The sequence below is a fragment of the Triturus cristatus genome, chromosome 1_2 (genome assembly GCF_964204655.1).
Source record: "Triturus cristatus chromosome 1_2, aTriCri1.1, whole genome shotgun sequence".
Lineage (NCBI taxonomy): Eukaryota > Metazoa > Chordata > Amphibia > Caudata > Salamandridae > Triturus > Triturus cristatus.
The window spans coordinates 1,196,762,095-1,196,781,468 of NC_140580.1; the positions used below are offsets into that span (position 1 = coordinate 1,196,762,095).

Genomic DNA, 19,374 nt, shown 5'->3' on the forward strand with positions numbered 1-19,374 from the left:
GGTTACTGGGGAATGGAAGGTGTATGCATGGTTGCTGGAGTATGTAAAGTATACATGGTCCCTGCGAATGGGAAGTGCCTGCATGGTCACGAAATGGAAGGTGTGTGCATTGTCACTGAGAAACAGAAAGTGTATGCATGCTTATTGGAGAATGGAAGGGGCATGCATGGTCACTGGGGAATGAAAAGTGAATGCATGGTTGCTGGGGAATGAAAAGTGTATGCATAGTTGCTGGGGAATGGAAGGTGTATGCATGGTTGCTGGAGTATGTAAAGTGTACATGGTCACTGCGAATGGAAGGGGTCTATTCAGGGTCACTGGAGAAAAGAAGGTGAATGAATGGCTACTGGGAATGGAAGTTGCATGCATGGTCACTGGGAAAGGAAGGGGCATGTATGGTCACAGGGAATGGAAGGGGCATGTATGGTCACTGGGAATGGAAGGGGTATGCATGTTCACTGGAGAACAGAAGATGCATGTATGGTAACTAGGGAAAAGAAGGTGAATATTTGGCTACTAAGAATTGTAACGTGAACACATGGTCACTGGGGTATGGAAGGGGCATGCACGCTAACTGAGAATGGAAGTTGCATTCATGTCATTGGAGAATGGAATGTTTATACATGATCACTGGAAATGGAATGTGCATGCATGGCCACTGGGAAAAGGAAGGTTTATTCATGGTCACTAAACAATGGAAGGCACATGCATGGTCACTGGGGAATGGAATGTGTATGCATGGTCACGAGGGAATGGAAGGTGAATGAATGGCTACTGGGAATGGAAGTTGCATGCATGGTCACCGGGAAAGGAAGGGGCATGTATGGTCACAGGGAATGGAAGGGGCATGCATGGTCACTGGGAATGGAAGGGGCATGCATGTTCACTGGAGAACAAAAGATGCATGTATGGTAACTAGGGAAAAGAAGGTGAATATTTGGCTACTAAGAAATGTAACGTGAACACATGGTCACTGGGGAATGGAAGGGGCATGCACGCTAACTGAGAATGGAAGTTACATTCATGTCATTGGAGAATGGAATGTTTATACATGATCACTGGAAATGGAATGTGCATGCATGGCCACTGGGAAAAGGAAGGTTTATTCATGGTCACTAAACAATGGAACGCACATGCATGGTCACTGGGGAATGGAATGTGTATGCATGGTCACGAGGGAATGGAAGGTAAATGCATGGTTACTGGGAATAAATGGTGCCCACATGGAATTATGGTCACTTTGGAATGAGAGGTGCATGCATGGCCACTGAGGAATGGAAGGTCTATGCACGGTCACTGAGGGTGCCCGAAGAGAGAGGTGGGAGGTATCGAGCAGGGAGATTTACGTGCGCTGAGCACAGAAGTAAATGGAAGGCCTGAGCACGGTTACTGAGGCTTTACAATCATAGAGGAATGGAGGAACTGAACATTGTGACCACTGAGGAACAGGAGGCCTGGACACAGTCCCTGAGCCACAGTGACCACGCAGGAATGGAAGGCATTGGCATAGTGACCATGAAGAAATAGAAGACCTGGGGACAGTTACCACAGAGGAATGGAAGGTCTGGGGACAGTGACTGCAAAGGAAGGGAAGGCCTGGGGACAGTGACGAGGAAGGAATGGAAGGCCTGGGGACAGTGACCATGAAGGAATGGACGGCTTGGGGACAGTGACCATGAAAGAATGGAGGGCTTGGGAACAGTGACCATGAAAGAATGGAAGGTCTGAGACAGTGACCATGAAGGAATGGAAGGCCTGGGACAGTGACCAAGAAAGAATGAAAGGACTTGGGGACAGTGACGATGAAGGAATGGTAGAACTGGGAACAGAGACCATGAAGGAATAATATCCTGGGGACAGTGACCATGAATGAATAGAAGGCCTGGGGACAGTGACCATGAAGGAATGAAAGGCCTGGGGACAGTGACCATGAAGGAATGAAAGGCCTCGGGGACAGTGACCATGAGGGAATGGAAAGCCTGGGGACAGTGCCCATGAAAGACGGATGGCCTGGGGTCAGTGACCATGAAGGAATGAAAGGCCTCGGGGACAGTGACCATGAAGCAAGGGAAGGCCTGGGGACAATGACCATGAAGGAATGGAAGGCCTGGGGACAGTGACCATGAAGGAATGAAAGGCCTCAGGGACTGTGACCATGAAGGAATGGAAGGCCTGGGGACAGTGACCATGAAGGAATGGAAGGCCTGGGGACAGTGAGAAGTGACTATGAAGGAATGGAAGTCCTGGGGAGAGTGACCTTAAAGGCATGGGGACAGTGACCATGAAGGAATGAAAGGCCTCGGAGACAGTGACCATGAAGGAATGAAGGGCCTGGAAACAGTGACCATGAAGGAATAAGGCCTGGGGACAGTGACCATGAAGGAATTGAAGGACTGGGGACAGTGACCATGAAGGAATGAAAGGCCTCGAGGACAGTGACCATGAAGGAATGGAAGGCCTGGGGACAGTGACCATGAAGGAATGAAAGAACTCGGGGACAGTGACCATGAAGGAATGGAAGGCCTGGGGACAGTGACCATTGACCATGAAGGAATGGAAGGCCTGGGGACTGTGACCATGAAGGAATGGAAGGCCTGGGGACAGTGACCATGAAAGAATGGAGGGCTTGGGGACAGTGACCATGAAGGAATGGAAGGCCTGGGGACAGTGACCATGAAGGAATGGTAGGCCTGGGGACAGTGACCATGAAGGAGTAATGGCCTGGGGACAGTGACCATGAAGGAGTATGGCCTGGGGACAGTGACCATGAAGGAATGGAAGGCCTGGGGACAGTGACCATGAAGGAATGGAGGGCCTGGGACAGTGACCAAGAAAGAATGGAAGGGCTTGGGGACAGTGACCATGAAGGAATGGAAGGCCTGGGGACAGTGACCATGAAGGAATGGAAGGCCTGGGGCAGTGACCATGAAGGAATGAAAGGCCTGGGGACAGTGTCCGTGAAGGAATGGAAGGCCTGGGGACAGTGACCATGAAGGTATAATGGCCTCGACGACAGTAAACATGAAGGAATGGAAGCCCTCGGGGACAGTGACCATGAAGGAATGGAAAGCCTGGGGACAGTGACCATGAAAGAATGGAAGGCATGGGGACAGTGACCATGAAGGAATGAAAGGCCTCGGGGACAGTGACCATGAAGGAATGGAAGGCCTGGGGACAGTGACCATGAAGGAATGGAAGGCCTGGGGACAGTGACCATGATGGAATGAAAGTCCTCGGGGACAGTGACAATGAAGGAATGGAAGGCCTGGGGACAGTGACCATGAAGGAATGAAGGGCCTGGAAACAGAGACCATGAAGGAATAAGGCCTGGGGACAGTGACCATGAAGGAATTGAAGGACTGGGGACAGTGACCATGAAGGAATGAAAGGCCTCTGGGACAGTGACCATGAAGGAATGGAAGGCCTGGGGACAGTGACCATGAAGGAATAAAAGACCTCGGGGGCAGTGACCATGAAGGAATGGAAGGCCTGGGGACAGTGACCATGAAGGAATGGAAGGCCTGGGGACAGTGACCATGAAAGAATGGACAGCTTGGGGACAGTGACCATGAAAGAATGGAGGACTTGGGGACAGAGACCAAGTAAGAATGGAAGGCCTGAGACAGTGACCATGAAGGAATGGAAGGGCTTGGGGACAGTGACCATGAAGGAATGGAAGGCCTGGGGACAGTGACCATGAAGGAATGGTAGGCCTAGGGACAGTGACCATGAACGAGTAATGGCCTAGGGACAGTGACCATGAAGGAATGGAAGGCCTGGGGACAGTGACCATGAAGGAATGGAAGGCCTGGGACAGTGACCAAGAAAGAATGAAAGGGCTTGGGGACAGTGACCATGAAGGAATGGAAGGCCTGGGGACAGTGACCATGAAGGAATGGAAGGCCTGGGGCAGTGACCATGAAGGAATAGAAGGCCTGGGGACAATGACCAGGAAGGAATAATGGCCTCGAGGACAGTAAACATGAAGGAATGGAAGCCCTCGGGGACAGTGACCATGAAGGAATAGAAAGCCTGGGGACAGTGACCATGAAAGAATGGAAGGCATGGGGACAGTGACCATGAAGGAATGAAAGGCCTCGGGGACAGTGACCATGAAACAATGGAAGGCCTGGGGACAATGACCATGAAGGAATGGAAGGCCTGGGGACAGTGACCATGAAAGAATGGAAGGCATGGGGACAGTGACCATGAAGGAATGAAAGGCCTCGGGGACAGTGACAATGAAACAAGGGAAGGCCTGGGGACAGTGACCATGAAGGAATGAAAGGCCTCGGGGACAGTGACCATGAAGGAATGAAAGGCCTCGGGGACAGTGACCATGAAGGAATGGAAGGCCTGGGGACAGTGACAATGAAGGAATGGAAGGCCTGGGGACAGTGACCAGTGACCATGAAGGAATGGTCGGCCTGGGGACAGTGACCATGAAGGAATGAAAAGCCTCGGGACAGTGACCATGAAGGAATGGAAAGCCTGGGGACAGTGACCATGAAAAAATGGAAAGCCAGGGGACAGTGACCATGAAAAAAGTGGAAGGCCTGGGGACAGTGACCATGAAGGAATGAAAGGCCTCGGGGACAGTGACCATGAAGCAAGGAAAGGCCTGGGGACAATGACCATGAAGGAATGAAAGGCCTGGGGACAGTGCCCATGAGGGAATGAAAGGCCTCGGGGACAGTGACCATGAAGGAATGGAAGGCCTGGGGACAGTGACCATGAAGGAATGGAAGGCCTGGGGACAGTGACCATGAAGGAATGAAAGGCCTGGGGACAGTGACCATAAAGGGATGAAAGGCTTCGGGGACAGTGACCATCTTGGAATGGAAAGCCTGGGGACAGTGACCATAAAGGGATGAAAGGCTTCGGGGACAGTGACCATGAAGGAATGGAAAGCCTGGGGACAGTGACCATGAAAGAATGGAAGGCCTGGGGACAGTGACCATGAAGGAATGAAAGGCCTCGGGGACAGTGACCATGAAAGAATGGAAGGCCTGGGGACAGTGACCATGAAGGAATGGAAGGCCTCACGGACAGTGACCATGAAGGAATGAAAGGCCTCGGGGACAGTGACAATGAAGGAATTGAAGACATGGGGACAATGACCATGAAGGAATGGAAGGCCTGGGGACAGTGAGCATGAAGGAATGGAAGGCATGGGAACAGTGACCATGAAGGAGTGGAAGACCTAGGGACAGTGACCATGAAGGAATGCTAGGCCTGGTGCAGTGACCATGAAGGAATGGAAGGCCTGGAGACAATGACCATGAAGGAATGAAAGGCCTGGGGACAGTGCCCATGAAGGAATGAAAGGCCTCGGGGACAGTGACCATGAAGGAATGGAAGGCCTGGGGACAGTGACCATGAAGGAATGGAAGGCCTGGGGACAGTGACCATGAAGGAATGAAAGGCCTGGGGACAGTGACCATAAAGGGATGAAAGGCTTCGGGGACAGTGACCATGAAGGAATGGAAAGCCTGGGGACAGTGACCATGAAAGAATGGAAGGCCTGGGGACAGTGACCATGAAGGAATGAAAGGCCTCGGGGACAGTGACCATGAAGGAATCGAAGGCCTGGGGACAGTGACCATGAAGGAATGAAAGGCCTCACGGACAGTGACCATGAAGGAATGAAAGGCCTCTGGGACAGTGACAGTGAAGGAATTGAAGACATGGGGACAATGACCATGAAGGAATGGAAGGCCTGGGGACAGTGAGCATGAAGGAATGGAAGGCATGGGAACAGTGACCATGAAGGAGTGGAAGACCTAGGGACAGTGACCATGAAGGAATGCTAGGCCTGGTGCAGTGACCATGAAGGAATGGAAGGCCTAGGGACAGTGACCATGAAGGAATGCTAGGCCTGGGGACAGTGCCCATGAAGGAATGAAAGGCCTCGGGGACAGTGACCATGAAGGAATGGAAGGCCTGGGGACAGTGACCATGAAGGAATGGAAGGCCTGGGGACAGTGACCATGAAGGAATGAAAGGCCTGGGGACAGTGACCATGAAGCAAGGGAAGGCCTGGGGACAATGACCATGAAGGAATGAAAGGCCTGGGGACAGTGCCCATGAAGGAATGAAAGGCCTCGGGGACAGTGACCATGAAGGAATGGAAGGCCTGGGGACAGTGACTATGAAGGAATGGAAGGCCTGGGGACAGTGACCATGAAGGAATGGAAGGCCTGGGGACAGTGACCATGAAGGAATGAAAGGCCTGGGGACAGTGACCATAAAGGGATGAAAGGCTTCGGGGACAGTGACCATGAAGGAATGGAAAGCCTGGGGACAGTGACCATGAAAGAATGGAAGGCCTGGGGACAGTGACCATGAAGGAATGAAAGGCCTCGGGGACAGTGACCATGAAGGAATGGAAGGCCTGGGGACAGTGACCATGAAGGAATGGAAGGCCTCACGGACAGTGACCATGAAGGAATGAAAGGCCTCGGGGACAGTGACAATGAAGGAATTGAAGACATGGGGACAATGACCATGAAGGAATGGAAGGCCTGGGGACAGTGAGCATGAAGGAATGGAAGGCATGGGAACAGTGACCATGAAGGAGTGGAAGACCTAGGGACAGTGACCATGAAGGAATGCTAGGCCTGGTGCAGTGACCATGAAGGAATGGAAGGCCTGGGGTCAGTGACCATGAAAGAATGGAGGGTTTGGAGACAGTGACCATGAAAGAATGGACGGCTTGGGGACAGTGACCATGAAAGAATGGAGGGCTTGGGGACAGTGACCATGAAGGGATGGAAGGCCTGGGGACAGTGACCATGAAGGAATGAAAGGCCTCGGGGACAGTGACCATGAAGGAATGAAAGACCTCGGGGACAGTGACCATGAAGGAATGGAAGGCCTGGGGACAATGACCATGAAGGAATGGAAGGCCTCAGGGACAGTTACCATGAAGGAATGGAAGGCCTGGGGACAGTGACCATGAAAGAATGGACGGCTTGGGGACAGTGACCATGAAAGAATGGAGGGCTTGGGGACAGTGACCATGAAGGAATTGAAGGCCTGGGACAGTAACCAGGAATGAAAGGCCTGGGGACAGTGACCATAAAGGAATGAAAGGCTTCGGGGACAGTGACCATGGAGGAATGGAAAGCCTGAGGACAGTGACCATGAAAGAATGGAAGGCCTGGGGACAATGACCATGAAGGAAAGGAAGGCCTGAAGACAGTGACCATGAAGGAATGGAAGGCCTCACGGACAGTGACCATGAAGGAATGAAAGGCCTCGTGGACAGTGACAATGAAGGAATTGAAGGCATGGGGACAGTGACCATGAAGGAATGGTAGGCCTGGTGCAGTGACCATGAAGGAATGGAAGGCCTGGGGTCAGTGACCATGAAAGAATGGACGGTTTGGAGACAGTGACCATGAAAGAATGGACGGCTTGGGGACAGGGACAATGAAAGAATGGAGGGCTTGGGGACAGTGACCATGAAGGGATGGAAGGCCTGGGGACAGTGACCATGAAGGAATGAAAGGCCTCAGGGACAGTCACCATGAAGGAATAGAAGGCCTGGGGACAGTGACCATGAAGGAATGAAAGACCTCGGGGACAGTGACCATGAAGGAATGGAAGGCCTGGGGACAGTGGCCAGTGAACATGAAGGAATGGAAGGCCTGAGGACAGTGACCATGAGGGAATGGAAGGCGTCAGGGACAGTTACCATGAAGGAATGGAAGGCCTGGGGACAGTGACCATGAAAGAATGGACGGCTTGGGGACAGTGACCATGAAACAAGGGAAGGCCTGGGGACAATGACCATGAAGGAATGGAAGGCCTGGGCACAGTGACCATGAAGGAATGAAAGGCCTCGGGGACAGTGACCATGAAGGAATGGAAGGCCTGGGGACAGTGACAATGAAGGAATGGAAGGCCTGGGGACAGTGACCAGTGACCATGAAGGAATGGTCGGCCTGGGGACAGTGACCATGAAGGAATGAAAAGCCTCGGGACAGTGATCATGAAGGAATGAAAGGCCTCGGGGATAGTGACCTTGGAGGAATGGAAGGCCTGGGGACAGTGACCATGAAGGAATGAAAGGCCTCGAGGACAGTGACCATGAAGGAATGGAAGGCCTGGGGACAGTGACCAGTGACCATGAAGGCATGGAAGGCCTGGGGACAGTGACCATGAAGGAATGGAAGGCATGGGGACAGTGACCGTGAAGGAATGAAAGGCCTCGGGGACAGTGACCGTGAAGGAATGGAAGGCCTGGGGAGAGTGACCATGAAGGAATGGTAGGCCTCAGGGACAGTGACCATGAAGGAATGGAAGGCATGGGGACAGTGACCATGAAGGAATGGAAGGCCTCAGGGACAGTGACCATGAAGGAATGGTCGGCCTGGGGACAGTGACCATGAAGGAATGAAAGGCCTCGGGGACAGAGACCATGAGGGAATGGAAGGCCTGGGGACAGTGACCATGAAGGAATGAAAGGCCTCAGGGTCAGTGAACATGAAGGAATGGAAGGCCTGGTGACAGTGACCATGAAGGAATGGAAGGCCTGGGGACAGTGACCATGAAGGCATGGAAGGCCTGGGGACAGTCACCAGTGACCATGAAGGAATGGAAGGCCTGGGGACAGTGACCATGAAGGAATGGAAGTCATGGGGAAAGTGACCATGAAGGAATGGAAGGCCTGGGGACAGTGACCAGTGACCATGAAGGAATGGAAGGCCTGGGGATAGTGACCATGAAGGATTGGAAGGCATGGGGAGGGTGACCATGAAGGAATGAAAGGCCTCGGGGACAGTGACCGTGAAGGAATGGAAGGCCTGGGGAGAGTGACCATGAAGGAATGGAAGGCCTCAGGGACAGTGACCATGAAGGAATGGAAGGCATGGGGACAGTGACCATGATGGAATGGAAGGCCTCAGGGACAGTGACCATGAAGGAATGGTCGGCCTGGGGAAAGTGACCATGAAGGAATGAAAGGCCTCGGGGACAGTGACCATGAGGGAATGGAAGGCCTGGGGACAGTGACCATGAAGGAATGAAAGGCCTCGGGGGTCAGTGACAATGAAGGAATGGAAGGCCTGGTGACAGTGACCATGAAGGAATGGAAGGCCTCGGGGACAGTGACCATGAGGGAATGGAAGGCCTGGGGACAGTGACCATGAAGGAATGAAAGGCCTCGGGGTCAGTGACCATGAAGGAATGGAAGGCCTGGTGACAGTGACCATGAGGGAATGGAAGGCCTGGGGACAGTGACCATGAAGGAATGAAAGGCCTCGGGGTCAGTGACCATGAAGGAATGGAAGGCCTGGTGACAGTGACCATGAAGGAATGGAAGGCCTGGGGACAGTGACCATGAAGGAATGAAAGGCCTCGGGGACAGTGACCATGAAGGAATGGAAGGCCTGGGGACAGTGACCAGTGACCATGAAGGAATGGAAGGCCTGGGGACAGTGACCATGAAGGATTGGAAGGCATGGGGAGGGTGACCATGAAGGAATGAAAGGCCTCGGGGACAGTGACCGTGAAGGAATGGAAGGCCTGGGGAGAGTGACCATGAAGGAATGGAAGGCCTCAGGGACAGTGACCATGAAGGAATGGAAGGCCTCAGGGACAGTGACCATGAAGGAATGGAAGGCATGGGGACAGTGACCATGAAGGAATGGAAGGCCTCAGGGACAGTGACCATGAAGGAATGGTCGGCCTGGGGACAGTGACCATGAAGGAATGAAAGGCCTCGGGGACAGTGACCATGAGGGAATGGAAGGCCTGGGGACAGTGACCATGAAGGAATGAAAGGCCTCGGGGTCAGTGACCATGAGGGAATGGAAGGCCTGGTGACAGTGACCATTAAGGAATGGAAGGCCTGGGGACAGTGACCGTGAAGGAATGAAAGGCCTCGGGGACAGTGACCATGAAGACATGGAAGGCCTGGGGACAGTCACCAGTGACCATGAAGGAATGGAAGGCCTGGGGACAGTGACTATGAAGGAATGGAAGTCATGGGGACAGTGACCATGAAGGAATGGGAGGCCTGGGGACAGTGACCATGAAAGAATGGAGGGCTTGGGGACAGTGACCGTGTAAGAATGGAAGGCCTGAGACAGTGCCCATGAAGGAATGGAAGGCCTGGGACAGTGACCAAGAAAGAATTAAAGGGCTTGGGGACAGTGACCATGAAGGAATGGAAGGCCTGGGGACAGTGACCTTGAAGGAATGAAAGTCCTGGGGACATGAAGGAATGAAAAGCCTCGGGGACAGTGACCATGAAGGAATGGTCGGCCTGGGGACAGTGACCATGAAGGAATGAAAGGCCTCGGGGACAGTGACCATGAGGGAATGGAAGGCCTGGGGACAGTGACCATGAAGGAATGAAAGGCCTCGGGGACAGTGACCATGAGGGAATGGAAGGCATGGGGACAGTGACCATGAAGGAATGAAAGGCCTCGTGGACAGTGACCATGAAGGAATAGAAGGACTGTGGAGAGTGACCATGAAGGAATGAAAGGCCTCGGGGACAGTGACTATGAAGGAATGGAAGGCCTGGGGACAGTGACCATGAAGGAATGGAAGGCCTCGGGGACAGTGACTATGAAGAATGAAAGGCCTCGGGGACAGTGACCATGAAGAAATGGAAGGCCTGGGGACAGTGACCAGTGACCATGAAGGAATGGAAGGCCTGGGGACAGTGACCATGAAGGAATGGAAGGCCTGGGGAAAGTGACCATGAAGGAATGGAAGGCATGGGCACTGACACCAGAGGGGGGCACCTTGGTTGGGCAAATTCACAGCTAAGACAGGCTATGCCTAGAGGCAGTTTACTTTATTACGAATTGTTAAAAATAAACAATGAAGAGAACAGACATTAAAAAGGAAGCTGCTTACCGGTCCACCAGTGTCCCCCGGAGGCCCCAGCTGCCCCTCATCTCCCTGGCCAGAAGAAATCAAAAGCCAATTAGAATCAAGCAAAAAACATACGAGTAGCACAGCAAGCCCTAGGTTAGGGTGTCACACCATGGGAAGTGCTCTCAGTGCAGCCTACACAGCTATGTGTGTGTTGGTGCGTTGAAGAAACGTGTGTTAGAAAAGCCCATGAGCACGCAGCACAACCTGTCCAGCACATTAATTGTCAGAGCATCACAAGTGCAAGCAGCACAGCCCGTGCAGTACTGGAGCTGTTACAATACCTCGTGTGCACACAGTACAAGCCGTGCAGCAGTGTGTCAGAGCATCACAAGTGCACACAGCACAGTCCGTGCAGTACTGGAGCTGTTACAGCACCTCGTGTGCACACCGTGCAAGCCGTGCAACAGAGTGTGAGAGCATCATAAGTGCACGCAGTGCAACCTGTCCAGCACATTAACTGTCAGAGCATCGTAAGTGCACGCAGCACAGCCCATGCAGTACTGGAGCTGTTACAGTACCTCGTGTGCACACAGTGCAATCCGTGCAGCAGAGTGTGAGAGCATCATAAGTGCACACAGCACAACCCGTGCAGTACTGGAGCTGTTACAGCACCTCATGTGCACACAGTGCAAGCCGTGCAGCAGTGTGTCAGAGCATCACAAGTGCACGCAGCACAACCCGGCAGTACTGGAGCTGTTACAGCACCTCGTGTGCACACAGTGCAATCCGTGCAGCAGAGTGTGAGAGCATCATAAGTGCACACAGCACAACCCGTGCAGTACTGGAGCTGTTACAGCACCTCATGTGAACACAGTGCAATCCGTGCAGCATAGTGTGAGAGCATCATAAGTGCACTCAGCACAACCTGTCCAGCACATTAATTGTCAGAGCATCACAAGTGCAAGCAGCGCAACCCGTGCAGTACTGGAGCTGTTACAGCACCTCATGTGCACACAGTGCAAGCCGTGCAGCAGAGTGTGAGAGCATCATAAGTGCACGCAGCACAACCCGTGCAGTACTGGAACTGTTACAGCACCTCATGTGCACACAGTGCAAGCCGTGCAGCAGAGTGTGAGAGCATCATAAGTGCACGCAGCACAACCCGTGCAGTACTGGAGCTGTTACAGCACCTCATGTGCACACAGTGCAAGCCGTGCAGCAGTGTGTCAGAGCATCACAAGTGCACGCAGCACAACCCGGCAGTACTGGAGCTGTTACAGCACCTCGTGTGCACACAGTGCAATCCGTGCAGCAGAGTGTGAGAGCATCATAAGTGCACACAGCACAACCCGTGCAGTACTGGAGCTGTTACAGCACCTCATGTGAACACAGTGCAATCCGTGCAGCATAGTGTGAGAGCATCATAAGTGCACTCAGCACAACCTGTCCAGCACATTAATTGTCAGAGCATCACAAGTGCAAGCAGCGCAACTCGTGCAGTACTGGAGCTGTTACAGCACCTCATGTGCACACAGTGCAAGCCGTGCAGCAGAGTGTGAGAGCATCATAAGTGCACGCAGCACAACCCGTGCAGTACTGGAACTGTTACAGCACCTCATGTGCACACAGTGCAAGCCGTGCAGCAGAGTGTGAGAGCATCATAAGTGCACGCAGCACAACCCATGCAGTACTGGAGCTGTTACAGCACCTCATGTGCACACAGTGCAAGCCGTGCAGCAGTGTGTCAGAACATCACAAGTGCACGCAGCACAACCCGTGCAGTACCGGAGCTGTTACAGCACCTCGTGTGCACACAGTGCAAGCCGTGCAGCAGTGTGTCAGAGCATCACAAGTGCAAGCAGCACAACCCGTGCAGTACTGGAGCTGTTACAGCACCTCATGTGCACACAGTGCAAGCCGTGCAGCAGTGTTTCAGAGCATCACAGGTGCACGCAGCACAACCCGTTCAGTACTGGAGCTGTTACAGCACCTTGTGTACACACAGTGCAAGCCGTGCAGCAGTGTGTCAGAGCATCACAAGTGCACGCAGCACAACCCGTGCAGTACTGGAGCTGTTACAGCACCTTGTGTACACACAGTGCAAGCCGTGCAGCAGTGTGTCAGAGCATCACAAGTGCACGCAGCACAACCCGTGCAGTACTGGAGCTGTTACAGCACCTCGTGTGCACACAGTGCAAGCCGTGCAGCAGAGTGTCAGAGCATCACAAGTGCACGCAGCACAACCCGGCAGTACTGGAGCTGTTACAGCACCTCGTGTGCACACAGTGCAAGCCGTGCAGCAGAGTGTCAGAGCATCATAAGTGCACGCAGTGCAACCTGTCCAGCACACTAATTGTCAGAGCATCACCAGTGCAAGCACGCAACCCGTGCAGTACTGGAGCTGTTACAGCACCTCGTGTGCACACAGTGCAAGCCGTGCAGCAGTGTGTCAGAGCATCACAAGTGCACGCAGCACAACCCGTGCAGTACTGGAGCTGTTACAGCACCTCGTGTGCACACAGTGCAAGCTGTGCAGCAGAGTGTCAGAGCATCACAAGTGCACGCAGCACAACCCGGCAGTACTGGAGCTGTTACAGCACCTCGTGTGCACACAGTGCAAGCCGTGCAGCAGAGTGTCAGAGCATCATAAGTGCACGCAGTGCAACCTGTCCAGCACACTAATTGTCAGAGCATCACCAGTGCAAGCAGCACAACCCGTTCAGTACTGGAGCTGTACTGGAGCTGCTACAGCACCTCATGTGCACACAGTGCAAACCGTGCAGCAGAGTGTGAGAGCATCGTAAGTGCCCACAGCGCAACCTGTCCAGCACATTGTCAGAGCATCACAAGTGCATGCAGCACAACCCGTGCAGCACTGGAGATGTTACAACACCCCATGTGCACAAGGTGAAAGCTGGTGTGTGCATATCACGGCTGTTGGTGTGTGCTTATCACGGCTGTTGGTGTGTGCTTATCACGTCTGCTGGTGTGTGTGCATCACGTCTGCTGGTGTGTGCTCATCACGTCTGCTGGTGTGTGCTTATCACGTCTGCTGGTGTGTGTTCATCACGTCTGCTGGTGTGTGCTCATCACGTCTGCTGGTGTGTGCTCATCACGTCTGCTGGTGTGTGCTCATCACGTCTGGTGGTGTGTGCTCATCACGTCTGCTGGTGTGTGCTCATCACGTCTGCTGGTGTGTGCTCACCGCGTTTGCTGTTGTGTGCTCATCGCATCTGCTGGTGTATGCTCATCACGTCTGCTGGTGTGTGCTCATCACGTCTGCTGGTGTGTGCTTATCACGTCTGGTGGTGTGTGCTCATCACGTCTGTGCTGTGCTCATCACGTCTGTGCTGTGTGCATATCACGTCCATGCCGTAGGGCCCTGTCTGCCTGCATCTGTTAATCACGTCTTCTGGTGTGTGCTCATCACATACACTGCTTGCTTATCACGTCCTCTGGTGTGTGCTTATCACGTCTGCTGGTGTGTGCTTATCACGTCTGCTGGTGTGTGCTCGTCACGTCGGCTGGTGTGTGTGCTCAGCACGTCTGTAGGTGTAAGCTCATCATGTCTGCTGGAGTGTGCTAATCACATCTGCTGCTTCCTTATCACGTCTGCTGACTGGTGTGTGCTCATCACATATGCCACTGTGTAGCCATCACATCTGCTAGTGTGTGCTCATCACGTCTGCTAGTGTGTGCTCATCACGCCTGCTGGTGCATGCTCATCTCGTCTGCCGGTGCATGCTCATCACGTCTGCCGGTGCGTGCTCATCGCGTCTGCTGGTGCGTGCTTATCAGGTCGTCTGCTCATGTGTGCTTATCACGTCTGCTGGTGTGTGCTTATCAGGTCTGCTGGTGTGTGCTCATCAGGCCTGCTGGTGTGTGCTTATCACTTCCATGTCATAGGGGCCAGTCTGCTGGTGTGTGCATGTCATATGTGCTGGTGTGTGCTCATCACGTCTGCTGGTGTGTGTATCACGTTTGCTTGTGTGTGCGTATCAGGTCTCCGTGTGTGTGCTTATCATGTGTGTGCTTATCACGCCTGCTGGTGTGTGCTCATCACGTCTGCTGGTGTGTGCTTATTACATCTGCTGGTATGTGATCGTCACGTCTACTGGCATGTGCTTATTGAGTCCATGCCATAGGGGTCCTGTCTGCTGGTGTCTGCCCATCACGTCTGATGGTGTGTGCTTATCACGTCTGCTGGTGTGTGCTCATCACGTCCGGTGGTGTGTGCTTGTCACGTCTGTGCTGTGTGCATATCAAGTCCATGCCGTAGGGCCCTGTCTGCCTGCATCTGTTAATCACGTCCTCTGGTTTGTGCTCATCACATCCACTGCTTGCTTATCATGTCCTCTGGTGTGTGCTTATCACGTCTGCTGGTGTGTGCTTATCACGTCTGCTGGTGTGTGCTCGTCACGTCGGCTGGTGTGTGCTCAGCACGTCTGTAGGTGTGTGCTCATCATGTCTGCTGGTGTGTGCTAATCACATCTGCTGCTTGCTTATCACGTCTGCTGACTGATGTGTGCTCATCACATATGCCGCTGTGTGCCCACCATATCTGCTAGTGTGTGCTCATCACGCCTGCTGGTGCGTGCTCATCACGTCTGCTAGTGTGTGCTCATCACGCCTGCTGGTGCGTGCTCATTACGTCTGCTAGTGTGTGCTCATCACGCCTGCTGGTGTGTGCTTATCACATCTGTTGGTGTGTGCTCGTCACGTCGGCTGGTGTGTGCTCAGCACGTCTGTAGGTGTGTGCTCATCATATCTGCTGGTGTGTGCTAATCACATCTGCTGCTTGCTTATCACGTCTGCTGACTGGTGTGTGCTCATCACATATGCCGCTGTGTGCCCATCACATCTGCTAGTGTGTGCTCATCACGTCTGCTAGTGCGTGCTCATCACGCCTGCTGGTGCGTACTCATCGTGTCTGCTGGTGCGTGCTTATCAGGTCGTCTGCTCATGTGTGCTCATCAGGTCTGCTGGTGTGTGCTTATCACTTCCATGTCGTAGGGGCCCAGTCTGCTGGTGTGTGCGTGTCATATGTGCTGGTGTGTGCTCATCACGCCTGCTGGTGTGTGTTCATCATGTTTGCTTGTGTGTGCATATCAGGTCTGCGCATGTGTGCTTATCAGGTCTGCTGGTATGTGCTCATCATGTCTGCTGGTGTGTGCGTATCAGGTCTGCGAGTGTGTGCTTATCGGGTCTCCGTGTGCGCTTATCACATGTGTGCTTATCACGCCTGCTGGTGTGTGCTCATCACGTCTGCTGGTGTGTGCTTATTACATCTGCTGGTATGTGCTCATCACGTCTGCTGGCATGTGCTTATTGTGTCCATGCCGTAGGGGTCCTGTCTGTTGGTGTGTGCTCGTCACGTCTGCTGGTATGTGCCCATCACATCTGCTAGTGTGTGCTCATCATGTCTGCTAGTGTGTGCTTATCAGGTCGTCTACTCGTGTGTGCATATCACGTCTGCTGGTGTGTGCCTATCAGGTCTGCTGGTGCATGCGCAACATGTCTGCTGGTGTGTGCTCATCATGTGCATGCTGTAGGGGCCCTGTCTGCTGGTGTAGGTTCATCACGTCTTCTGGTGTGTGCTCATCACTTCCTCAGGTATGTGCTTATTATGTCCATGAGGTCGGGGCCCTGTCTGCTGGTGTGCGCTCGTCACGTCTGCTGGTGTGTGCTCAACACATCTGCGCTGTGTGCTTATCACGTCCATGCCACAGGGGCCTTGTCTGCTGGTGTGTGCTCATCACGTCCTCTGGTGTGTGCTCATCACGTCTGCTGGTGTGTGCTTATAAGGTCTGCCGGTGTGTGCTTATCATGTCTGCTGCTGTGTGCTTATCATGTCTGCAGCTGTGTGCTTTTCATGTCTGCCGCTGTGTGCTTATCACGTTTGCCGCTGTGAGCTCATCACTTCTGCCGCTGAGTTGTTATCATGTCTGCTGCTGTGTGCTTAAAACGTCTGCCGCTGTGTGCCTAAAACATCTGCCGCTGTGTGCTTATCAGGCCTGCTGGTGTGTGCTTATCACATCCATGCAGTAGGGGCCCTGTCTGCTGGTGTGTTCTCATCACATCCTCTGGTGTGTGCTCATTCCATGTTCTGGTGTGTGAGCATCATGTCTGCTGGTGTGTCATCATCATGTCTGCCTGTGTGTGTGCTCATCAAGTCTGCTGCTGTGTGCTCATCATGTCTGCGCTGTGTGCTTATCACGTCAATGCAGTAGGGGCCCTGTCTGCTGGTGTGTGCACATCACGTCTGCTGGTGTTTGCTCATCAGGTCTGCTGGTGTGTGCTCATCAGGGCTGCTGGTGTGTGCTTATCACGTCTGCTGGTGTGTGCTCATCACGTCTGCCGGTGTGTGCTTACCACTTCTGCTATTGTGTGCTCATCACTACTGCCACTGTATGCTTATCACGTCTGCCACTGCGTGCTTAAAACGCCACCTTTGTACATATGTCTGCTGTGTGCTTATCAGGTTTGCTGGAGCATGCTGATGACGTCTGCTGGTGCGTGCTCATCTTGTCAGCTGGTGCGTGCTCATCACGTCTGCTGGTGCGTGCTCATCACGTCTGCTGGTGCATCCTCCACACGTCTGCTAGTGTGTGCTCATCATGTCCATGCTGTAGTACCCTTTATGCTGGTGTGCGCTCGTCACGTCTGCTGGTGTGTGTTCAACACATCTGCGCTGTGTCTTCTTATCACGTCCATGCCATATGGGCCTTGTCTGCGGGTGTGTGCTCATCACGTCCTCTGGTGTGTACCCATCACATCTGCTTGTGTGTGCTCATGAGGTCTGCCGGTGTGCTCAAGAGGTCTGATGGTGTGTGCTTATCACGTCTGCCGCTGTGTGCTTATCACGTATGCCACTGTATGCTTATCACATCTGCCGCTGTGTGCCTATCACGTCTACCGCTGTGTGCTTATCACTTCTGCCGCTGTGTGCTTATCACGTCTGCTGCTGTGTGCTTAAAACGTCTGCTGCTGTGTGCTTATTAGGTCTGCTGGTGTGTGCTTATCACGTCTGCTGATGTGTGTTTGTCATGTCTGCCGATATGTGTTTATCAGGTCTGCTAGTGTGTGCTCATCACGTCTGCCGCTATGTGCTCATCACGTCTCCGCCTGTGTGTGCTAATCACGTCTGTCACTATGTGCTCATCACGTCTGTTGCTGTGTGATCATCACGTCTGCCGGTGTGTGCTCGTCAGGTCTGCTGGTGTGTGCTTGTCAGGTCTGCCAATGTGTGTTTATCAGGTCTGCTAGTGTGTGCTCATCACGTCTGCCGCTATGTGCTCATCACGTCTGCCTGTGTGTGCTAATCACGTCTGTCACTATGTGCTCATCACGTCTGTTGATGTGTGCTTGTTGGACTTGGCCCTTTTTGCAGGGTCATCCCTAAACTTTTTGCCTTCCTCCTGTATTTTTTCTGACCTGTTGTTGGCTGTTTTATGACTCTGGGCACCTTACCACTGCTGATCAGTGCTAAGGTGCATATGCTCTCCCTATGGTAAAATGTATACATTGATTGGTGTCCCTGTTTGGCTTATTTGGTTTACTATCAGCCCCTAGTAAAGTGCACCAGGAGTGCCAGGGCTTGTAAATACAAATGCTGCTGGTGGGCTTGCAGCACTGGTTGTGCCACCCACAGAAGCGGCCTAGTAAAAATGTGTCTAAGGTCTGCCATTGCAGAACCTGCGTGCAGTCTGGTACTGTCATGCTGACTGCGCAAGTGCACCTACTTGCCAGTCCCTAAACCTTCCCTTAACTACACATTAGTCACCCCTCTGGTAGGCCCAAGGGCAGGGTACATTGTAGGCATAAGGTAAGACATGCCCTGATGTGTGTGGCATGTCTTAATAGTGAATTACAGCCATTTTCGTTTTTCACTATTGAAAGGCTACCTGCTCTCCATAGGCCAGAATGGGCTGCTGGAATTATTACACTCTATAATCCCAGCGGACTCAGAGAGCATGGTAGAAAGTCAAGTTTAGTATGCCTGAACTCAGAATAATAAAATACTAACTTAGTAAAGTTTATTTTAATATCCTGTGTTTGTAAATACTACTTTTAGAAAGTTAGTATTTACTTGCCTAGCCATTTCAGTCCGCCTCTGCTATGTGTGTGTGTGTGTGCTGCCTAGTTTCAGTGAGGGGCAGGGCTGGGGAATTCCAGGAGACAGGCTGGCTGCCAGGTGGTGGGTAGAGAGATTACACCAGGATGGGTGGGAGGAGTACACCTTGACTCTGAATAGACCTGTGCTCTGCCACCACAATGCTGGCTCCGCCCCCTGTGGAGCGGCTGATGTCTCTGCCCTGTGCACTGAAAGGAAAGAGCAGAGTCACCACAACAAAGTGCTCCAAAACCGGACTGAGCCAGGCACAGGCCCCCTGGCGAGAAAGAACAAAAGAAACTGTGTATAAAAGAAGGAGCCCTGCTCCTAAGAAATCAGATCCTGTTTACGCCAAGAAGAAACTCTGCCTGAAGAGAAGGACCTGGGAAAGCTGCATGGAGGAGTACTGTCTCTAGCCTGAGAGA

The 19,374-nt window shown here is 52.8% G+C and overlaps 1 protein-coding gene across 3 annotated transcripts in view; it reads right to left on the reverse strand.

Moving 5' to 3' along the window:
• Positions 1-19,374, reverse strand: part of COL27A1 (collagen type XXVII alpha 1 chain) — a 2,221,286-nt gene that overhangs the window by 1,044,444 nt on the left and 1,157,468 nt on the right. For all 3 annotated transcript variants that reach the window (XM_085614179.1, XM_085614180.1, XM_085614178.1), the window contains exon 22: positions 10,876-10,920. In XM_085614179.1, the coding sequence (XP_085470305.1) occupies positions 10,876-10,920 (45 nt within the window). The remainder of the gene's footprint in view (positions 1-10,875; positions 10,921-19,374) is intronic.